At 38.5% G+C, this 23,165-nt stretch overlaps 1 protein-coding gene across 2 annotated transcripts; it reads left to right on the top strand.

Annotated features, from left to right (window-relative positions):
• Positions 1-2,497: 2,497 nt before the first annotated feature.
• On the top strand, positions 2,498-22,672 carry tmem74b (transmembrane protein 74B). Of its 2 annotated transcripts, XR_006095625.1 has the most exons (5): positions 2,498-2,584; positions 3,971-4,030; positions 6,086-6,358; positions 8,111-9,003; positions 22,402-22,672. XR_006095625.1 is itself a non-coding variant. In XM_042407712.1 (4 exons), the coding sequence occupies exons 3-4, from the start codon at positions 6,143-6,145 to the stop codon at positions 8,750-8,752; spliced, it is 858 nt and encodes a 285-aa protein (XP_042263646.1). In that variant the 5' UTR covers positions 2,498-2,584; positions 3,971-4,030; positions 6,086-6,142; the 3' UTR covers positions 8,753-10,878. The 2 variants fall into 2 exon arrangements, 1 of the variants encoding a protein (XP_042263646.1); XM_042407712.1 differs by lacking the exon at positions 22,402-22,672 and having other exon boundaries at positions 8,111-10,878.
• The last annotated feature ends 493 nt before the right edge of the window (positions 22,673-23,165 follow it).

The following is a 23,165-nucleotide window of genomic DNA, read 5'->3' as shown; positions in this document are numbered from 1 at the left end:
AGCGTCACAACCCCCGCGAAATGACTTGTCTCACTATCAGAATTTGATCCACTTGGTCCGATCACATTTCAAAAGCCTTGAAGAGCCGCATGATTGAATTGTTTTATCTCCATTCAAGTTAGCCGGAGAGCTAAACCGGAAGTAGCCGACTCGACCGGAGAAAGTCACTACTGCGCTCGCTCTGTGGGCCGCACAATGCGGAAGTTGTTGAACTTTTTTGGCTTCATGCGCTACTGAGCAACTTTCATAGGAATGAATGAGGCCCTCCGACGCTTTATCGAGTTCTCTTCATACATCCATGACTTTAACCTGCTCTGAACGATTCGATTGTGACGTCAGCTCATCACACGCGTTCATAAACGGCCATCCGTTCAGTAGCCTTGGTTGCTAAGGTTGTTGCTAAGGTTTTTCCATGTGTTGTTCATGTTGTCCGCTCTCATATATCGGCTCCAACATGTACGGATGTATTTGAGAAGTTGACATTTCGAGTAAAGAACAAGAAAAAGTAGTGAATTCCTGCCACTATAGTTTGTTTCTGGGTTTGTCGACACAGCTTCCTGAAGCTGACCAATCAGAACAGAGTAGGCTCATCAGGAGGCGGGCCTTAAAGAAACAGGAGCTAAAACAGGTTTTAAACTGTAAATCATGCAAAAATATTCCAGTAGAGCCTCAGATTAAAAACACAGAGCTGGAAATGTTCATGATGTTCCTCTTTAATTAACTTAGACTGTCGGCTGTGACCATCACACTGATTGTTAAGCACCGTTGAAAAACTACTCTTGTTGTATTTATTACAGGCAAACCGCTGTTTATGTTGCTGTAAACACAGAGCTCATCACCCGCTGTGCAGCAGAGGATGTTTCCCCTCAGAAAAACCCACCAGAGTGTTCAGAGCAGCAGATGTACAAGCTGTGATCAAGCAGATGAAACAGTCGCAGAAATCAGCAACAGAAACAGAACTGACATTTACTTGTGTAAAAAAAAAAAAAAAAAAAGATTGTAAATGATAGATTTGATGTTTTTATTATTACTGATTTGAAAAACAGTCAAGTCTGCACTAGATATGGGTTGCTATGGTAACAGGTATGGTTTCTCTGTGGAGATTATAATCTTTGAACAACGCCACGGAGTAAATCATCCTCCGAAACAGAGACAATCTTTGCAGCGAGGAGATTAAGACATTAAATCCATTTTCTATGTGGAATTTAGAGCAAATGTTGATGTTGTGTTTATTCTAATGAGACATTTTGTCTCTCTGTGTCTGTTCACAGGATTTTCCTTTTACATTTTTGGACAGATGTTGTTTCTATTTACATCTAATAATAACAATAAAAAGCAACAGAAAAAACAAACACAACCACATACAGACAGATTTACCCAAACTCAATAAGCGAATAAGGTAAAAATACATTTTCAGAAGCAATAAATATATAAATAAATAAAATTAAATATTTAAAAGAGGTTATTCAAAAAGCCTTTTTAAAGAAATGTGTTTTCAGGAGCGACTTAAAAGAAGATGCTGATTCTGCAAGTCTGAGTTCAGGCTTTAGTCTTGTTCCTGTCTGAGGACGTCAGACTGTGTTCAGGTTGGTAAAAAAACAGTAATTCAGAAATAAAGTCCAGAGCCATGAAGAGTTTTTAAAGTAGAATCTGTAGTAAACTGGCAGCTGACGTAGAGACATTAAGAGGTTTTTGTTTTGTATTCTGGCTGCTGCATTCTGTACAGTTATATTTTTATATTTTACTCTATTATATATATTATGTTTGTTTTTTGTTGATGTGTAAAAATGAATAAAAGACACAATTATCAAGATCTCTGTAAAAACTCAGACATGACATCATGTTTTAATGAAAGCTTAGGCCTATTTGCTTTTAGCAAAACCTAAGCTAACTACTAAGTAAACTACAATTTGCATCCAGATAAAAACATGATTAGTGAAGAATATAACTACAATCTACAATCATTTATCCAGAGGACTGTCTTCAAAACGTAGAAATGTTAACAAAATTGAAAACCTATTTGTTATTTTCCTTGTTTAGAGCCTAAAATTGACATTTTAAATGAACTTGGTCTTTCAAATAAATACTATTTGACTCAGTGTAAAATATAAATCAATACAAACAAATGTTTTTGATTATGTAAATTACAAAATCTGTAGATACCTCAGATCAAAATGACTCCTGAAGGCATCTTCCCCCCATTTTACCCCCAACTCTCAGTCCTCTCATCGATTAATTCCATTATTGGTTATTATGCACACTTTGCTCTGCAGAGTTTATTTATTTATTTATAGACGTGACCTCAGCTCTGTCCACGTCTCATCGTTTCTGTGACTGTAAAAAAAAACAAAAAAAAAACAAAACGCCACCAGCTCCACAGACACCAGCAGAGGAAACCACGGGCAGGTTTTGCGCATGGTCAGTTTCACCCCGGTCCCTCTCTCCCCTCTCCTCTCTCTCTCCCTCTCTCTCTCTCTCTCTCTCTCTCTCTCTCTGCCTCCTCCTCTCACATCATCCAGCAGCATCCATCTCTCCGGATGTCCACAGCCGTCTGATCACCGCCTGGTCGCGGCATCAGCAGCAGGTAAGACCCCCGCTGTCATCCCGATCGCTTCTCCCCGGCCGACTCTCCGCGTCCCTTCATCGGTGTCCCCGCAGATGATCGATGCTATCGGCGGTGTTTATTCGGGATTCAGCGCGGGGTGGATGCTGCCTGCTTGGATACGGAATCACTGAATCCATCCCCGGTGTTTTCCCTCCGGAGGAATCGGCACTTATGTCGCTGGGTTGCATATTTTTTCTTCCCCCCATCTGAATAAGATCATCTTTGACTCGGACTCTGCCTCCTCTTTTATCCCGCGTTATCTGCAGTCAGGTCGGGATAATGAATAACGTGTCTGTCGGTGTGGCGCTTATCTGCTCCGGCTCATCCTGATATTATCTCTCTCCTACACACACACACACACACACACACACACACACACACACACAGAAGGAGTGTAGTGGTCCAGGTTTTGGCAGTTTGGCGCATCCTAAGGTCACGGTGATGCACAGCGCTGTGCACATCAGAGTGTGAATGACACCTTGCTCATGGGCACTCAGGCTCCCAGCGGGGCCACCAGGGCTGTGGATGTGATGATAAATGGTAACTGTGTCAGTGGGCTACTTTAGCCTGGAGCAACCGGCTGTGGAAACAGTAAATTGTGGTGTTTTATGGGGAGTAGAAATGCAGAATTTAAAGGGGAAAAGGCAGATTTTAAAGGGGGGAATTGTACCTCAGGCTTGGGAAATGATATGTGAAAGACAATTTGTGTAAAGAGGATAGTATATATGGCCTTGTAATGTAGACTACAGCTAACATTGGTGGCATGATGTGTATAGGTCTGTAATCATGTGGAGGTGCTCTGTTGTTGTTTGTTGGTGCTGTGACATCTATCTATCTATCTATCTATCTATCTATCTATCTATCTATCTATCTATCTAGCTTAAACCACACAGACTGTGAGTTTATTCTCTGTAGAATAACTGGGGACATTAAAAAATAAATAAATGAATGCAGGTTTTTATACCAGGTGGAACCGATATGTCACAGTTGTCTCACTGTTATCTTCGTTTTTACGCACCTTGCCCTTTCTACACCTGTCCAGTGTGTAGTGTGTGTGTGTGTGTCATAGGCTACTTTTGCAGACAAATTGCAGACTAAAGGCTAAATAAGAGTTAAATGAAGATGGTTTGTCCAAATGGGGACAAAAGACGTGTCCCCAGTTGGGAAAAAGCTGATTTTTGGGTCAGTAGTTATAAGGTAAGGGTAAGTCTGCAGGAAATGAAGTCTATGTAATGTCACCAAAAGTGACCTAAGTAAACGTGTGTGTGTGTGTGTGTGTGTGTGTGCGCGCGCGCGTGAGGGGAGGTGAGGTGGTGTTACAGACTATTTAGGATCTGATTTTAACTCTCCATTTGGGCTCAACAGGGAGTGACGGAGACAATAGCGCTGAGAGGAGGAAAAAAATGGAAATAAATAACTACCAAGGTGAGATGACTGTGATTCAGATGATTTGTCAGTGTGTGTGTGTGTGTGTGTGTGTGTGTGTGTGTGTGTGTGATGGATTAATAGCCTGCTGGTCTGGCCGGTTCTCTGGGGAAACAGGCTTTTCTGCTGCAGAATTGCTTGATTTTGGACAATTTAGGAGGTTATTTTGTCGGGATAGAAAATCCTATAATAAAAGGATGGAACGTCCCCCATAAGTAATAGACCATATAAGGGTATTTAACTATAAAATAAGGCTACAGGTCACTAATGTGTAGATTTAATGCCCAGAATATGAATAATGTAAGAATGATACTCTAAATATACCATGAAATTACCCACTATTGATCTGCCTATATGTCCCTACAGGATTACTGTGAGCTAGATTTTCGTTTTAAATTGTTAAAAGCCAGCGTTCAGCAATTAGATTCAACTAAGTGTTCAGTTTTTTACTGCAGGGCCACCATTTCACAGGCGTGGTGAAAACACAGGCTTGTATTTTTCCAATATTTAGTTTTTTATTTCTATTAATTAATTTAAGAAGATAATTGGCAGATGAAACTGTTTCTTTTAGGACTGTATCCAACAGCAACGGTTATTTTTCTCATTAGTAAGTGAGGAACAACAGAATTAGAGCAACTTATATTAATACAAATTTGGCTAAAATTACTCATAAATGAAAATGTTTCGCACTACAAGACTACAGATGTAATAGATTTAATATCTAGGGGAGACCAGGGACGGTTGTAACACCTTGAATATCTCCAGAAACAAGCTACAGTGATTACACTCACTCTGCACATGCTCAGATTGTCTTCCTGCTTACAAAAAAGGAGCCACATATGAAACTCACAGAAAAAGTTACCAGCAAAAGTGTGTTTTTTGAGGTAAAAATTTAACTTTTCTATCAAATTTATTTTTTGGATACTGTCCTGAGATCAAATGTCTAGTAATCCAAACATGTATTATTAGAAACACTGTTTTGTAAGCTAAAAGTAGAATTGGCTAACATGTGTCAAACTAGCAGTCAAGATAATTCAGTTGAGGTGAAAACATAACTGGTGATACTGGGACGGTTGTAACACCTTGTTACAACTGTCCCTGAACCAAATTTCAAATATTTTAAAAACCTCAAGGCCTACATAAACTAACTAACTAGCTAGCTAGTTAGCTAGCTAGATAAATAATCTATGATAATGATAATCAGTTGCATAATAGTCCGTGGAAACATTGTTTGCTTACAGCGTGCCGAATATCAAGAGGAAGACAGACAGGGGAGTCCCACTTCCTTTGCTGGGGACGGCTTCAGATGAAATAAAACAGGGCAAATCAGTCACAGCAGTGGCCAAATCATATGGCATTTGCCATGTGACCCTGTACCGTTTTCACAAGAAGAGGCAGAGCCTGGAGTGCCAGGGATCCAAATCACTTCCCAGATTAGGGTACTGGACCCCCAAGAAGGTTTTCTCCACAGAGCATGAAATCCGTCTGAGAAACTACCTGACAGAGGCAGCTGATTTGTATTATGGGTTGAGCCCAAAGGTGGTAAGCTACATATAAAGCTAGAGAAAGCCTAGGCTATATGTAGATTTATTAAGTATTCAACCAATTTTTAACTTTTATATTAATAACTTTTTCATTTTGAGTATTTGATTGATTCATTTTATATATTTTAGACATGTTACAACCGTCCCTGCCATGTGTTACAACTGTCCTTGGTCCTTGGTGTACCAACTGTATTTAAATCAATTTTGCAAGCTGTACATATTTCATAAAACCATTTAAATACATTATTTCAGTAGCTGACACGTTTGAAGTTTATAACATATCAAATGGACTATTCCAGTGTAAATGGATTTTGATTTACTGGGAAAATTGTAAAAAGTGTTACAACTGTCCCTGGTCTCCCCTACTGATATTTGATTTGTGAAAAACAACAAACATGTTTATGTAAACTATGAAAGTGAAAAGTTCAGCTTTCTTGCCGGAGGGCCTCTGATTGACTGATCATATATCCATATTTTTTAATAATAAATTTTAAATAAATTCTTTTTTTAGTGAGAATAATGCCGAGTGGAGGGGTTGTGAAGACATGAGCACATCCAACAGATTTCGATGGAGTCCTCTTTCAACGCCGTAGAGCTCCGGGAGCTGCGGGGCGGTAGAGGCGTTTCTCCGACGCCGGTCACAGCGCCCTGGACAGCGGCCACAGCGGGGAGCGCCGCCCGGGGCTTTGAGAACGCCTCCTACCAGCAGGACGAGGAGCAAAACCAGCAGCAGCAGCAAGCAGGAGTGACGAGCTGTCCTCCTTCAACTTCAGGCAACAGCAAGGTCGGTGGCAGAAGTTAGTTTCACTCTGGTAGTCTGTTTGGTCATTTGATCGCAAAGTTGTCCGTCAGCGCCATTTATTTGTGACCTCAGCGCAAGTTTTTTTTTCCCCACCTGTATTCTGCGAAGACTAATCTAATCCCGAATCTGCCTCCGATTGGCTCTGACCCTGATAGTAACCTAACCAATGAAGGCAATTAACACCAGCCAATCAGAGGCAGAGTAGGGCGGCCCTCAGCAGCCCGTATGTTACTCTGTGATTTGGTCACATAACGCTATTTGCTAAAGCTAATGTTCTTATTTTTACCTGTTATCCAGCAGCGAGTTGTGTCTTCAGAGGTATTTTTGTGATCCAACAGATGTCTGCTATCTTCCCGGAATAATTAAATATCATTGCATTAATTTTTTTATATGGAAAATAGCTCCAGTCAACATTCAGTTCATTGCCTGTGGGTGTCCAAACAGAAAACAAGAGACGCAACACTAAATGCCTCCTGAGTGCTTCATAATTAATTATTACCTACATTATTATTGCGTTGAGCCATAATAACACGTTTAATGGACGGGGCTAATGGTAATTTATGCTTGGCCGCAGTACATTACAGAAATGTCACATTTTTTTATTGTGACCAACTTTTTATTGCTTTTTCCCATATTATTTGGTTTGGTGAGGCTACAGGGCATGAATATAATACAAAAAATTTAGACTCATGAATCAGAAACACAGACGAGATGTATCCACATATCTATTCAGGGTTTCTACATTATCAAAATAACAGAACAAACAAAAGCAGCTCGTACTGCTTCGCTGCAAAGAGATTTTTTTAATAATTGCGAGAGATATTTTCTGCTGCTGTCAACACTTACAGAGGCTGCTTTACCTCTTCATACACTAACATAACAAAAACCATCATTACAAGAGTTACCATAATCACAAACTAAGAAAACTTGGCTGCAAATTAAAAAAAAACAAACACATCTCTCAGTCCAAAATCCTAAACATTAGTTTACACTGAATCCAAAGTTAAACAAAGCCTGCTGGGCAGGATAAACAGGACAGAGCCGGACTGCTCCCGAGCTCTCAAACCCCATCGATTGAAGACTTTACAACCAAAGAGGACACATGACAGGTTACACAGTGATGTCAGTACGTGTCAAAAGAGGCCGTTGAAGAGTGTGGTTACACAATGAGAGATTAACTGCTCTGAAAAAAGGCAATACCTGTGACAAAAACATTAGCAGCGTAACAACATAATATACATAATATAAAGACATTAGTCTTTAATGTTAGGTTATCAAAATGATGCCAGATATTAAATGAACCTCTGGTACGCCTTTTCCTTCTCAAATTGTCATGTTTAACTTATAAATTGAAGTTGTTTTTTGTCATAAATGATCCCAAAAATACTGTTAACAAAGAAATCTTTTTCAAAAGAGGTTGAATTGCATGTTTTTTTATGTGTTCGTGGCAGCCAGAGTGCCGGCCTGATGTTTACTTACTTACATTATTTAAAACGTGACTCAGATGTTGACAATGAAAGACTGCAGGTTTCACGTTTTCTTCATCTTTTTGTGTTTGTTCTTATTTTGTTTTTCTCTTTAAATTCTCCATGAATATTGTTTTTATTCTGGCTCATGTGTTGCTCTCTTTTCATTCTGTTTTATCTTCCTCTTTGCCTTCTTTTACTTTTTGCTCTTTGTCTACTGCTGCTTTCTTTCTTTCTTTCTTTCTTTCTTTTACTTTCTTCCCAGCAGCAGCATCAGGAGCTCTCCCCGCGGTCGTACGATGAGGAGGAAGGAGGAGGAGGAGGAGGAGGAGGAGGCCAGGAGGACGGCCAGGACTTCACCGAGTTCAACCCTGCTGACGACCACTCGGCAGATTATGGCTTCATCTTCGCTCTGGTGTTCCTGGTGAGCGGGATCGTCCTGGTGGTCATCGCCTACACCATCCCCAGAGAGGCCAAAGTTGACCCGGACTCCGTGTCGGCCCGCCAGATGGAGAAGCTGGAGATGTACTACGCCCAGCTGGGCTCCCACCTGGACAAGTGCATCATCGCAGGCCTGGGCTTGCTGACTCTGGGTGGGATGTTTCTGTCTGTGCTGCTCATGGTGTCCATCTGTCGGGGAGAAATGTATCGGCGCAGGGCGGCGTTTGTACGTCCCAAGAGGACTTACGGCTCCATCAACTTGAGGATGAAGCAGCTGGCGACTGGAGAGGCAGTGGGAGGTGAGGGCGGGGACGGGGGTGAGGAGTTTTTGGTAGAACGTGCAGACACGCGGAATAACGTACAGCCAGGGTCTAGGCGGGACTCCAAATCAGAACCAGGACCAAGCAGGCATCCTCCTGCTGCTTCGTCATCTTCTTCTTCCTCAGCTGCTGCACATGGAGTCAACTAGCTGTCCTTTACTTTCACTCTGCAACTGTTTTGCCTTCCTCTGAGGTGAGCTGAATACAAATGGGGATGCAGAATGGTGCAGGTCACCATTTGTGCTGACAGGAGAAGCACATCTTGAGCACAAGGCTCTCCGCTGGAGCGACCAAGATTTAACCCAGAATTTTGGGATGAAGGTAAACCATATTTATTCTGACCAATCACAAAGGATGTGTGACTTAACAAAAGAGGGCTTGATCCGGTAGAAGATGTGAGGTAAGCCTATGGCAGTGTGGATAAGAGCACATTTGGAGATGAATAGTTGTATATCAAAGATTAGAGTTCCAGTATTCAATCGTAGTACGTTAATCAGAGACTGAGTTTTACAATGAAAAGCACATTGTGTCCTCCAGCTCTGGAGGTGGATTGCACCGCAGAAAGCAAAGATTAACACTTAATTTATGAAGTCCAGTGTTGATACTCAACTATCAGGTGAACAAAAGGTGTTCAACTTTTAAACCTAGCCATATTACAAACCATAATCACAAGATTAACCTTAACACAGACGTTAAATATCTGACTTTTCATGCTGCTGCGAGTATCATTGGAAATCTAGTTGATATTGCAGTCATTGGATAGAAAACGGAGTGTCATTATTGGACTGTCTAGATAAAGTGTGATGGAAAGTGTGATGTTAGCTCTCACACACATAAACAGAGGCAACTTTTTTTTTTTTTTGAGAGTAATATTTCACTCTGGTGTGACATTGACTTTCACCACCAGCATCAGCAATAAGCAGACGCAACAGTGTAGAAGATACAGCATGAAACAACCTTAAAACCATTCACCAGCCGCCTTCAGCAACCAGCAGGAAACAAAGGACGTTCAATTTAAACCTGCATTAAGCTGTATTTTTTTGATTTAGTACAATGACTGTGTGTAATGTAAAAAAACAACATGAAACTCTGCAGCTCTACTACTTTAGTTGCTTTTAGTATCTTGTTTTGGTTCTTTAGCTGCACACAGACTGTACGGCTCACAGCTCTAATCAACTTCTCCGTATGAAACCATCTAGAGGTGTTGATTAAAGCTGGATATGTTTTCATTATATCATGACTTTTCCCCCTAATATTATGACTTTAATCTTGAAGTTTTATTACTTTTCTTTCTTGAGATATTAAAACTTGTTCTCGCAATAATATGACAATCTTGAGAAATTATTACTTTCTTTTCAAAATGTTCTGACTTTTTCTTGTAAAATTATGACTTAATTTAAGTTTTTCTCATAATATTCTCACTTTAATCTTGAAATCTCCCTTTTTTGTCTCCTAACAGTGGCCCTAATAATCACCTGAAGCAAATGCGTGACTAGTAACCAGAGAAAGATGGATGAATCGGCTGGTACAAAACATTATGTGTTAATGTAAAGAAACAAGAACATATCACCCAATATATTTAAGTAGTTAAATATTGATATTCATATCAGCCTCAAAAACCCAGAATCAGTTGGTCTATGTAACTATAAATACACTGTATAAAAACAAATACAGATGTTCACTGTGTGGTCGACTGAACATACTGCACTGTCACAGTGAGCAATATTCCTCTTCACATTCACCGAGCAGTACTGACAAGTCCCTTTAAAGAGAAAGTAACAAATTTATGACCATGAAATTGCTAGATTTGTCAATAGGCTCTGTTTTTTTTTTGCAAATAAAGCTGCAGAAGTGGCCTAAAAAGTCACTAAATCTAGCGGGAAAGTTGCTAAGTTGTTTTTGGAGTCTTTATGTCCCCTTAAGGTGAAAAATTTGCTTAATGCAGCTTTAATATTTGACATTTAAAAACACTGGTTGTCTTCTCTGAAATGACCTGCTGTGAATACAAAAGCAGAATCAGCTTTAATTCAGTAACAAGGACAAAGGCGATATGATAATAGACACCATTTCTAAGACAGTGCAATAAGATATGTAGTCGAGAGAGGTAGGAGGGAATGATAAGAGGAGGGAGACGGAGAGGTACAGAAGTGAAATGAGTCACTGTTGAGAGCGTGACACACATTACCCAGAAAGCATTGCATCAGCTGTCCAAGAGCCCTTCTACTCTCTTACCTGATTTGATGTTGTTACTCAGTAATAATTTTTGTCCTCTACTTGACGTTGTTTTGTAAGCCTTTGTGTTTTATCCCTCACCGACCGCCATAAGGGATGAGAACAATTTTGTCACTGCGTCTTCGTCGCAAATCAATTTTATCACAGTGGAAACTAGAAAGTAAAAAGTGACTGTGTTTCCATCACTGGAATGTCTCTACCGGGGTAAATTGATTTTCGAGCATCAGAACAGAGTAATTTATTTGGAATTACACGTGTTTGAAGGTGATCTCAGACAGCTGGAACAGACGTGTGATTCTGCAAGGGACAAAACTTGAAAAGAAAATCTGTGAAGTGAAGGCGTGAAAGTCAACTCATCAAACAGTTTCTCTCCCAACAGAGTTAATTAACGTTTTCACTGCTGGTGGCTGAAGGTCTATAAATACCATCACGAAATGTTGCTTTAACACGTCACATATCCAGTGTCTCATGCTGCATCACCCTAAAACTGTTGCGTCATGATTATTAATCAGCATTTTCTGCTTGCATCACTTTCCACAGTATAAGAGAGTGGATCTTTGTATCATGATGCAAGTAAATATCCACTATCAGCAGCTCCTGCTCCCAAACTTGAAAATACATATGAATGATGATATTTATACAACATTTAAAGCTTCTGAGTGTTTAGTGGATCATAACACATGTAGCCCATGCTACATGCTAGTTGCTGGTGTTAAAAGCTTCAGTGACTTCCTGGTTTTATTTAATTGAAAGATGAAATTAACCTTTACAGCCTGAGCAATTATTATAACCAGATATTCCCTAAAATCCATAAAAAACTAATTCAGAACTGGGCATAAAATAACAAACATCAAGGTGTCTTCTGAGTCTTTTTTTCTATCCGACTGCAGCTCTTAAGTCTGGAGAAGAAGCTGGTTTTGACTGGAATGAACCTTTAATGACACAGCGCCTACTTATTTGTATTATATGTAAACAGATATTATTTATGTCATGTAAGGATACAATATGCCTTAATGAGTAAACACAAACACTGTAAATTGTGTATACGTAAATATTATTATACTAATGTATTAAGGTCTGTATAGTGAGCCAATTAGCCAAGGGAAATGTAGCTACACACACACACAAATGTCCCCATAATTCACATTGTCCTCATAAGTCAGGGGCTGGTTTCACAAAGATATTTCAGACTGGTCTGTACTTTTTTTTTTAAAGCCTGACTTAATTTTTTTAAGTTTAATTCTTCTAGATGGGAAACATTTCCTGCTGCTGTGAACAAAGCTGAACCGATCGACATGGTTGCTCGGTTAGCTAAAGTTTCTTTAGTCTCAATTTACCAAGAACTCAAGGCTTTGTGCAACGGATGAATTACTATCTGAAGTCTATTAGTTTAGTCTAAATCTAGTCAAAATCTATCTTTGTGAAACCAGACCCAGGTTGTAGCTTGTCAGGACATCTTGAGCCTAGTTTAATAAACATACAGTACTGGCATACTAAAAAAATTTCCCTATAAGTCACTCGTCCTCACAAGTCTGTGGCTATATACAGTACTTGGACATTTAGAGTCTAACTTTATACACATACACTGACTTACTAAACTAATGTCCTCCTCGCAAGTCAGTTTGGGGCTACATACTTGTGAGGACACCTTGAGTTTAGTTTAATACACTGGCATATTAAAAAAAAGTCCCCATAAGTCACTTGTCCTCACAAGTCTGTGGCTATGTACAGTACTTGTGAGGACATCTCAAGTCTAACTTTATACACATACACTGACTTACTAAACTAATGTCATCCTTACAAGTCAGTTTGGGGCTACATACTTGTGAGGACACCTCGAGTCTAGTTTAATACACTGGCATATTAAAAATGTCCCCATAAGTCAATCGTCCCCACAAGTCTGTGGCTATGTACAGTACTTGTGAGGACATCTAAAGTCTTACTTTATACACATAAACTGGCACACAAATCAAAAGTTGTGTATGAAAATATGTACCACGTTTTTAATTCACAGTACAAATAAACTGTAAATATTACATGTAGACATGTCGGATGTAGAGGACCAGCAAAGCTAATGCTCAGAAACCAAAAACGTAACGCAGGTATGAAAAATTGGAAAACCTCGTCACAGTTGGCCGGATTTCTTTCTGTTAGCAGCTTAGTAACCTCAGCAGCAATTTAACAACAGCTTGATCAAAACAAACAAAACACAACTTGGTCATAAGAAGTTGAGCAATATGAGCAGCTGAAGAATTTAGCTTCAATACTGAACATTCATACTAATCAAATAACAGCTGATAGAAAAACATTAGCGTTTAATGGTTAGTAGATATTAGCGCTGCAGCTAACAATGATGTACAATTAATCTGCAGATGATTTTCTCAATTAATCATTTTGTCAAAGTGTTAGAAAATTGTGAAACTAAACAATTATAATTTCAAACATCCCAAGGTGATGTATTCAAAGTGCTTGTTGTGTTCAAGAACAGTCAAAAAATACTATCCAATATAACAAAGAAAACCTCCCATACAAGAAGCTGGCAAATATTTAACATTTTTGCTTGATAAATGACGAAAACAATAAATGAACTATCCAGTGAGTTGACAATTAATACACATTTTCTGTCTATTGACTAATCAATCTACTAACCGCTGCAGCTCTAGCATACATACAACAGATAAAATGCTAACTGTTAATGATGTTAATGAAAACTGATTTTTAAAAAGAAAACTAGCGCACAAAGCTTCCCAAAATGTTCTGCTGGATATTATGAAATAATTCAATTTCATCATTAATTAATTTACTTGGTGATCATGTATAAAAACAACTGACGATAGTTCTGTCCTTTAAAAGTACTAAAAACATACTAAGGAACAAAAGTGCTTCTTATTGATCAGAACTGTTTTATAATCTCTGTTGCAGCAGGTTAAACTGGTGATTTTAGACACAGTCACAGGTTCAATCCCTGCTACAGTCTCTGCTGACGTGTCCTTGAGCAAAACACTCGTCTCTGGCTGCTTTTAGTGGAACACATGCATTCATGTGAGAGGGTTTCAGTGGGATTGGTGCTGGATACAAAAATCAATTAAATTACAATACAAGGAGTTCCTGCATACGAGAAACAAAGCTCCATTTAATTTTATTAGCAATGTTTCAATCAACTGCAGGTTTTCCTCAGTCAAATATCCACAGGAGGGATGTATATAGCAAAACGAGCAGTTACATAATCATTTAATCGTATTTGTATGTGTCAAGATATCCTTATCACAAAGGAAATAAAAAAAAAAACATTAATATGAATTCGAGTGTGACTGAAGGAGTCAAACTGTTAATCAAAGATAATGGATCTTAAACGCTACATCAGCTTTATGTTTGAATGTGTAAAGCTGTGGTCACACTACATAGTGATTTATTGCAGGGCTGGTTGGTGAACTGCTGTAGCTCGTGAGCTAACCGCTAACTTGCTAGCCTAGTTAGTCACAATAGCTCTGTATTTTCTCTAAACTGTCATGTTTACTTCCCTTGGCGTTTAGTTCACCATTACACTCCATTTTGTTCAGTAAAAAGTTATTGAAGCGGGAAAACTAACTAACCAACTTGCTAATGGTCAGTTAGCAAGTATGTTAGCTTAGCACTTATTTGTGCCATTGATGCCTGTCTCATGACTGTCTGGTCTTTTCAGAAACCGTTTTTTCTCTGATAGAGGAGGTTAAATAACATTGAATGACAACACACAGCTAATAAGCCACGATAACTTCCTCTATTTTGGACTCTCTGGCTCCTCTCAAAGGTCAGCAATGTCAAAACAGCTTGCTATCGGTCAACGGCACAAATTTGTGGATCAAAGTTAATAAAAATTGAACTTGACGTACATGTCATGTCACCCAGTGCGGCGGTGTGGCTCCTTGATGTGTTTTTAATAGTTTAGATAGACAATAGACAACAACGGAGCTCTACAGCACAGAGGAATAAGATATACAGACAATAATTGTTAGTTGGATTAATTAATTGTTGGTTTTGGTCTTTTAATGGGATTTGTTTTCAGTAGTAAAATATAGAACCAGATCTGTCATTTAATAGTACAATAAAACCATTCAGACACATTCAGAGATTCCTATATGGAGAGACATGATTTTATCAGATATTAAGTTTTAAGATAGTTTTAAGATAATCAGGACTGAAACTAACTAACAACTAAATATTGACTATTTTCTCAATTAATCAATTAGTTGTTTTGTCTCAATCAACAGTCCACATCCCGAAGATATTCAGTTTACTGTCATAGAGGACAAAAGAAACCAGAAAATATTCACATTTCAGAAGAATCAGAGAATTTTGGCATTTTTTCTTGAAAAATAACTCAAAACGACTTATCAATCATCAAAATAGTTGCTGATTATATTTTTGTCGATCAACTAATCAATTAATCAACTAATTGTTGCAGCACTACTCCTATCAATCAACTTGTAGATCAACGGCATACAACAAAAAGTAAAGAGTAGAAAGATCAAACCCTCTGTGATTTAGGAGAGACATGTTTGGGAAAAGGAACAGAAATCAGAGGTTATCAGGCAGACGAGTTTCTGTCTGCGAGTGAAGTAAAGTGAGTTAAAGAGAAGAGAAGATGCGAGGGAGTCGATAGGATGCAGCGGAGTCCCTGGATGACGTGAGGTGATTGTTGAAGAGATGGATTTTCAGCTCGCGGGGGAAGACGGGGAGTGACTCTGCATGAAGTTAAATACTTTGAATGACACATTCAGGTTTCCCACTCGCCTGTAGGAGGCCGGAGTTAAAAGACAAGAATAAACAGACACAACTCAGCTTAAAAGGTTTTAATGAGCTTGAAAAAGTCCTCTAACGCTGATTCTTGTCGAGAGTCGTTGAGTGTTGAGAGATTAGGGCTGCAGGTCCTCATTAGTGGGGGGAAACAACACAGGAGGGAATGATTGTTCTTCTTGGATAGAATCAGGTCAGGAAGAAGCAGAAAGACTGTAGATTGCTTTTGTGGAAAAACTCTGCACCTCTGTAAATGTTTGACGAGAGTCAAGTAAGATACAATATCTGGGTTCAAGCATCACAGAATATTCTCTGTTAAACATTGGATCATATAGACCCAATTTATACTTTTTAAATTATTTCTTGTTTTCCCCTAATGGGTCTGGAAAATGTAATCTAGAAAAACTGCACATTTCAAACACAGAGGCAACTTTATATGCTCTAAATACGACAAAAAAACGCATCAGAACATCATCTCTATTATTTAATGTCAGTGATTTATGCATGTTAGCAACATGCTAAAGAACAAATCCTATTAAAAAAAAATCTTCAAAACCAATTGTGAAAGGAAAAGGTGGAAAAAAGAAGACTTTATAAAGTAAAGATTTAAGAGTTGGTTCAAACAAAATACACAAAAACATTTTCAGCTATTAGAGTTATAATGTAGCCTACAGATAGTTTTGGTTTTATTTGCCAAGGTGTTGAGATATCTGCCTCTGGTAGCCCAGTACAATGAAGGTGAATACAATTTTATTTCTGGTGCTCAAAACAATAAAAAACAACATTTTAAAAGATAAAAACTTGTCTTTCCAGAAACAATCTCCCCATAATCAACTGTCAGCAGTTTTTAAAGAGACACTTTCCAAATTAGAAAGTAGAAATGTGCCCGTTAAAATGAAATGTTTCCGTTACTGCCATTACCGTGATTATCACCATTTTCAGAGGGCACCATGAACACAGTGAGCACACACACACACACACACACACACACACACACACACACACCACAAGAGAAAACATCTTTTTATTGGTCAAAAAGAGACACAGCAGCACCAGAGAACCAGACTGCTGCTCCTCCTCCATCAAGCTGAGCTACTCGGGTCATGACTTGTGATGTTAACATCAGCTGGTCGACCAGCTGAAGTGCAGCTACTTTATGAGTACAAGTCCTCAACAATGTGCAGGATTTTTTGCTTCTTTCACTTCTATTAACAGCCGTTATAAATAAGAACAAGAGAGAGTTGACTGAAATCTGCTTTAAATTCACCGTCTCCTTAAATAACCTGCTTTTGTTTTGTAGTGTTTTTGCAGGATACAGAAATACACGTTTCACTGTTCAGTTTGTTCGGTTTGATTAAATCCAAGGTGATCATGGTGTAGTAATGTAGTAACTGAATTTACTATATAGCAGCATGTCAGAAGAGTTGGATGATTATCATGATAATACTGTTAATTGTGATATTTTCATCCAGCTCATCATTAGTAGAAAGTTAAAACTGTTCACAGCGACGTCTGTGGATGAAAGAAACAGAGAGAGACATGTTTCATTATATTGCGGAAGAGGCAGAAATCTTACAGCAATAAATTACTGTGCATGAACTGACCATTTAAACTAAATGTTAAACTTTTAATGAGTTTAAGAGCTTGTTGAGATTGTTCTGAGCCATCACACACACACATCTCCTCCTGAAGGTCTGCGTCGTGTGTTACTGATGATGTGATGTGCTTGCATTTATTTCCTGCGTCAGTGTGAAGGTGAACTGTTCACCTTATGAATATGTAACTGGTATCAGTATAGAAAGACAGCAGCGAGAGAAAAAGGTGAGAGGGAAAAGAAAGGAAAGCGAGTGGGAGAAAGTTTTTGCAGAGAGTTTCTAAAGCAGACAGGATCAACAACAAAGAATAAATAAATACAGGAATGGATCAGAGGAGGGACATACGACCACCTGAAAAAAAGCAAAACCATGTTTCTGTTCTTCTGTGACGCGTCTGAATGTCAAGACCGAACATGAGCACCTTGACCAAAGACACCGAGAAAATCAATCTTTATTCTGTCGGCAGCAAGATGACTCTGTTACCATAGAAATAGTCTATTTATATCACGGACCGTTGGTGGAGCAGCTCTCGGATGTCATGGAAAGTCCTTGTGAGGAGAAGACAGAGGAGACAATGTCATAACTCTTAAAAACCTCCGAATGTATCCCCGACGAGGGAAAAAGTAAAGACCTGAGGAGACTTTATGGGAATAAATTATACATTTTTAGCTCAAATCATCTGCAGGTGGAAGTTTAATTCACACCAGGCCGGAGATAAAAATGCTGCTGCGTAGTCAGAACTTTAACGGAGGCTGCAGGAAGTCACGAAGACAAAGAAATAACCTCGCTATGCTAATGATTAAAACTTAAGCATCTGATTTAGATTTTTGTTTATTTGTTTAATCCCAAAGCAGGTTAATAATGTAGTTTGAGCGGATTTTGGAATAAAAAAAAGGTTCACCTGAAGTTCATCATCTCTAAAAAGCATCATCTACAAGGGATTTTAGTAATTTAGTTTCATTTATGAGCGACCAACATTTATACAAAGAATCCCTAAATAAGAGAGCAAAGGTTCATGATATTCTGGCTTTGTAAGAAAGGACGTAGACGTCATTGTTCACATACTTAGGCTTTGTACTTTGTGTTCACATGTATAATTAAGAAGTACGTCCGCTACTGCAGTGGTTTCCAGCCTTTTATAGTTTGTTACCTTTTAAGGTAAAGCAGCGTTTATTCGTTCTCCTTCATCCCAGATAGTTTATGTTTATAATTTGTAAGCAAAAAATAATGTTCCCTTCTCAGATTGTTTTATTTGAGTTGTGTTTAGAGGCCTGAAGAGGTAAAACTATTCATTATTTCACTAAAAAATGTAGCAATTTGAGAAAAATCAGAGCAATAAAGATAATTTGTGTAGCAAGAATACAGTATGTTTTTAAAAACAACCTCTCAGATTCATCTCACAACTTGTTGGGAACCACTTTACAAGTGCAAATAAGGGCTGAATCTGCCTTTACAACACCAGAATATTTCAGATTTTGTCCAACATAAACATAACGTCACTTGAAGGCATTATTATATTGTTAATGTTAAGATCTGGGAGGGAAAGGTGCTGATGCAGACCACAAAACTTTCTGCCATAGTTGTCATTTGTTTAAAGTCTGCTGCAGATCTGATTTCACATCCTGATATAAAACCTCCACTTCTCATGAGCTCATAATTGCATCTCACATTTGCATATTTTTTAATTTAACCTGCATTAACAGATGTTCTGTCCATTAGTTTTCAGCAGAAACAAGCAGTGAACACAACACTGACAACATTTCATCACTTTTTCAATGTTGAACTTGTTAGGAAAACAGTTGTTTATTTCCACATCCAGCAGTTACGGAGCAACATTTGGAGTCGTGTTTCTGTCCACCTGGTGAATGTAAATCCAATATTCACTCTCTTTTAGCTTCTGTTTTTGCTCTCTATCAACTCCTGAGGGAAATATCTGTCTCTTTAGCTGCTAAATGCTCCACTATGTTCACCAGCTAGTCTTTTTAGAGCTTTTTCTCTGAAAACAGCAAAAACGATGAGCTGAAACTCACTGTAAACCTCCATAAAGCCAAGGAGATCTGCAGAGTCGCTGATAGTTCTCTGTAGGTTGATCAATACGAGCCACGACCGACACATTACACACTGACATTTGATACATGCTCCGAAGAATGCAGGATGGGCAAATTGCATCTGAACATGACGTTAAAAGCGAATACATCAGCGCTATAACTCACAATTCAATCTACAGTATATTTCTATTTTCCACAAGTTGAAAACAAATAATGAGAAAAAAAAAAAAAGTCTCCTTCTGCCTTTGGCTTCTTCATGCTACATGCAGGTTAAAGGTCAGAGGTCAGTTACAACACAGCGTTCCCGCAGCTGCTTAGAATTCAGTACTTTACTCAAGGACACTTCAGCAATGTTCAGGGTTTTGACCCTGAGCTCGGTCTCATTAATCACTACACATCCTGCTGCTTCAGAAAATATACAGAGAAGGTTGCCAGCGCTGTGAAAACAAGCTGCTGGTGAAAATGTAACCTTAACATAAGCAGATTTTTTTTATCAGCCACTAAAAAAGGAAAATAGAGGAAAAATAACACTTTAACACGCTCCTGTTTTTACTCAGCTTCAACAAAACCGCCCACTGAAAAACACCCAGACTGAGCTGGATGCTTCCCTTTATGTACAGTAAACAATATGCACAAATGTAACACACAGCAGTAGCATTTTACTCAGACTCAATGAATGTACAAAAAATCAATGCCGTTCTGCAGGCGGTGACGCGCCATCGCAGCAGTGTCACGCAAATATCACAATATCTGTCTGTTCACACATGAAAACGGTCACGTGATTTCAGCGCAGTCGCCTTGGAAACAATATTGTATAAACATTCCTGCTCTGTTTTTTTTGTTTGTTTTTTTTAATCCTGTCTTCAACGTACAGAGTTAATAGATGTATAGTTAAAGCGATATTTCACACAGGTGGAATGGTGATTTAGGCTAAAACACACTGTCGTCATCATCGTTTTAAAGAACCACAAGTGATTCATGACCTTTATTGACCAGGAGGACTGCAACAACACGCCCAGACACAACCAATTACTGTTAATTAAAGCCCTAAATTACAGCCGGATTAGGGTTTATGCATTTCTCATGATTGTAAAATTAATACTTCCCAGGATTATTTCACTCTTTCTGCAGAATTCCTGTCATTCCTCGCAATAAATGAAACTTTAAAACACACATTTGGCAGTAAATCATCACAAATCTGGCATTTCTGATTTAAACCAACGTTCACTGATGATCCAGGGTGTCAGTGTGGTCTCAGCAGCTCCTGTGTCATGATGAAGGTCAATAACACAAAGTGAACCTACAGTACCTTTTAGAAGAGTGATGATGGAGGGATTTAAGGAGGATTTCTGTCAGGACCGAGGCCTCCGAGTGCTCTGTTTGTTAGCAGTACTGTAACATTTTCAGCCTTATAAATAAAAAACAGGAACCAGAATGTGACAGATGCCTCCGTGTTCATGAAGCAGCATGAATTTAAATGTAAAATGTTAAAAAGTAAACGACTCTGTCCAGGTGAAATATCGCTCTAAGAAACCAGAATGAAACACTGAATATTAAAGTCTATGAAATGTATGAAAAGAATGAAAAAAACATATATATATATATATATATACACATATACATATATATTACGTGGCCTGAGAAAGACGTCGTGTGTCTGTTTGTGAATCAAAGATGTGAATCGTTTTTAATCGATATATGACAATGAAGGTAACATTTAGCACAGAAGAAAGTTTAAGGAGGATTTAAGGGATACATCACTTTTATTTTAAAGTGCAGTAGTTACACTATCAGCTGCAGGAAATAGTTAATAGATTAGAGTTGTTATGAGGAAACACAGTATGAGCAAAGAAAGCTTGTGCAGGTCTCAGTGTATCTGCAGATATTTGATATAAAGTATAACAACTATTGTAATATTACTTGAGAAAAGTGACTTATCCCTTTAATGTAAGTGAAAACCAGGGTCTCTAGACTGTTAGAAAGCAGATGGGATTGTAACATATTGGGCTTATTATTTTCTTTTTTTTTCATTTTAAAACACGTCTGTCCAGAATATTTTACAATTTATTTCTTTAATGTAAACTCAAGCAGCTTATTCACCATTTCTCCCCATTTTTCTCTTCATGTGTCACCTGTGGACATGAAATCTGGGGAAAAATCATCCACTTTTTGCAAAAATTAGGCTTTTTTTTGGGTAAAGATTGGTAAAACAATGAGCCTTAAATATTGCTTGATTCAGAAGCCCTCTCTGTACTTCCTCTGCGATCAAATCATAAGAACAAAATGTAGATTTTGAAGCACAGACTGAATCCTCTGATGAGATTGTACTTTTGTTGTAGCCATGTTTTAAAAATGGCTGAATGTGTGTTGTTGTTTTTTAACTCTGTGGCACCGATTTTCTCTCATTGACATCTTAACAGACAGCGCCACAAGGAGTACAGATCAACTTATGGGTTAATTTATGTGTTTTCATTTTTATTTGTTATGTTTCACTGTTTCCCTGCTGGATAACAGAACAATCACAGTCTGACTGAAACGACCAACGGTGTATTTTGTAAAGAGCACAGTTACATGTGTACAATGTATAACTGCAAAATATTGTTAAAAACACACCATATCATATTCTCATCAGTGTTTCTTTGTGACGCTTATTAATTTATACAAATCCTTAAAATTCAGGAGCTTGGATAAACTGAATTACCGACATGAACAGTCCCCTTAAAAAGCATTTAATTTGAAATCAAATAAGGTTGAATGTTAGGAAGTTTTAAATGTTCTGTAACTGAATTGAAGATACATATTCTCACTTTAGAGATTGATATATAGCCTATATATATATATATGTGTGTGTGTGTGTGTGTCATCATTTGGAGAAACAGGCCCATCTCCTATGTTTTGGTCCCCACTCATAGATTAAAAGACGCTGCTTTGTGTGCTTCAGGAGGCCGAAGAATCTGCATGTTATTAGTGTGTGACGCTGTAAAGGTCCGACGCCTTGTTCCTGTACCGAGGAGCTCTATGTGTAACGATGATGCTGATTTTTAAGTATGATTTTGTTTACGTGACCAATAAAAATTTCTGTTTTTGCTGTTGTTTCTAATGCAGCGTGCTCACGTGTCGCTTCTTTTCTCTCTTCTAAAACTTCAGCTCGACCTGATTTGCATGTGAGCAGGTTCAAAGGTGAGGAAGACATCTTGATCTGCAGCTGTGGTCAGGCACCGTGGCGACAACCTGGTGTTTGGTGTATCCGTCCGGTCAGAGAGAGGCTGCAGGTTCAGGACCTACAACAAGTCCTCCCAATAATACAATCAACTAGGTTGTTTGAACATGTGACTCCAGATGGACACACAGGAGTGTTTTATAATCTGGTGTCCCTGTCGGCAGTAATCAGCAGGACAACATTTGTCTGTATTTTCCAAAACTGTTACACGTCACTGTTTAAAAATAATGATGTTTTATGATGTGACAACACTGTGATGAAGGTCTGGTTAGGTTTAGGAAAAGATCATGGTTTTGGGTTAAAATGATCACTTTGTTAAGGTTATAGAAACATGTGGTGTCTAAGTTACTACTTCCTTAAAGTTAGACCACCTTCATCGTCATGGCAACAATAATAACCATAGGGGATTAAAGTTGTAATTGATTGATTTATTGACAGGGACAGTGTGCAGTTTGAAACATTGAAGATGCTCTGCACCAGAGTTAGCTTGAAGCTAGTTTGCATCTGTAGTCCCCAATAAAAAACATACAACAGCACAACAACAACCAGTACAAAGCAAAAAAACAAAACAAAACAAAACAAACACCCCCCCCCCCCCCCCCCCCCAAAAAAAAAAAAAAACACACAGAACACACCATATAAAATATAAGTTAGTGGACGATCGTAGTTACGCTTTTTAAAAAACGACTCG

This window comes from Thunnus maccoyii, chromosome 3 (assembly GCF_910596095.1).
Source record: "Thunnus maccoyii chromosome 3, fThuMac1.1, whole genome shotgun sequence".
Taxonomy (NCBI): Eukaryota; Metazoa; Chordata; class Actinopteri; order Scombriformes; family Scombridae; genus Thunnus; species Thunnus maccoyii.
Note: the sequence above shows the minus strand (reverse complement) of the source record. Positions and strands in the feature narration are given on the sequence as shown.

Coding starts and splice junctions, on each gene's coding strand:
- tmem74b (XM_042407712.1), top strand. CDS start 6,143: ATGGAGTCCTCTTTCAACGCCGTAGAGCTCCGGGAGCTGCGGGGCGGT. Junction 6,359..8,110: donor CAACTTCAGGCAACAGCAAG/GTCGGTGGCAGA, acceptor TCTTCCCAGCAG/CAGCATCAGGAGCTCTCCCC.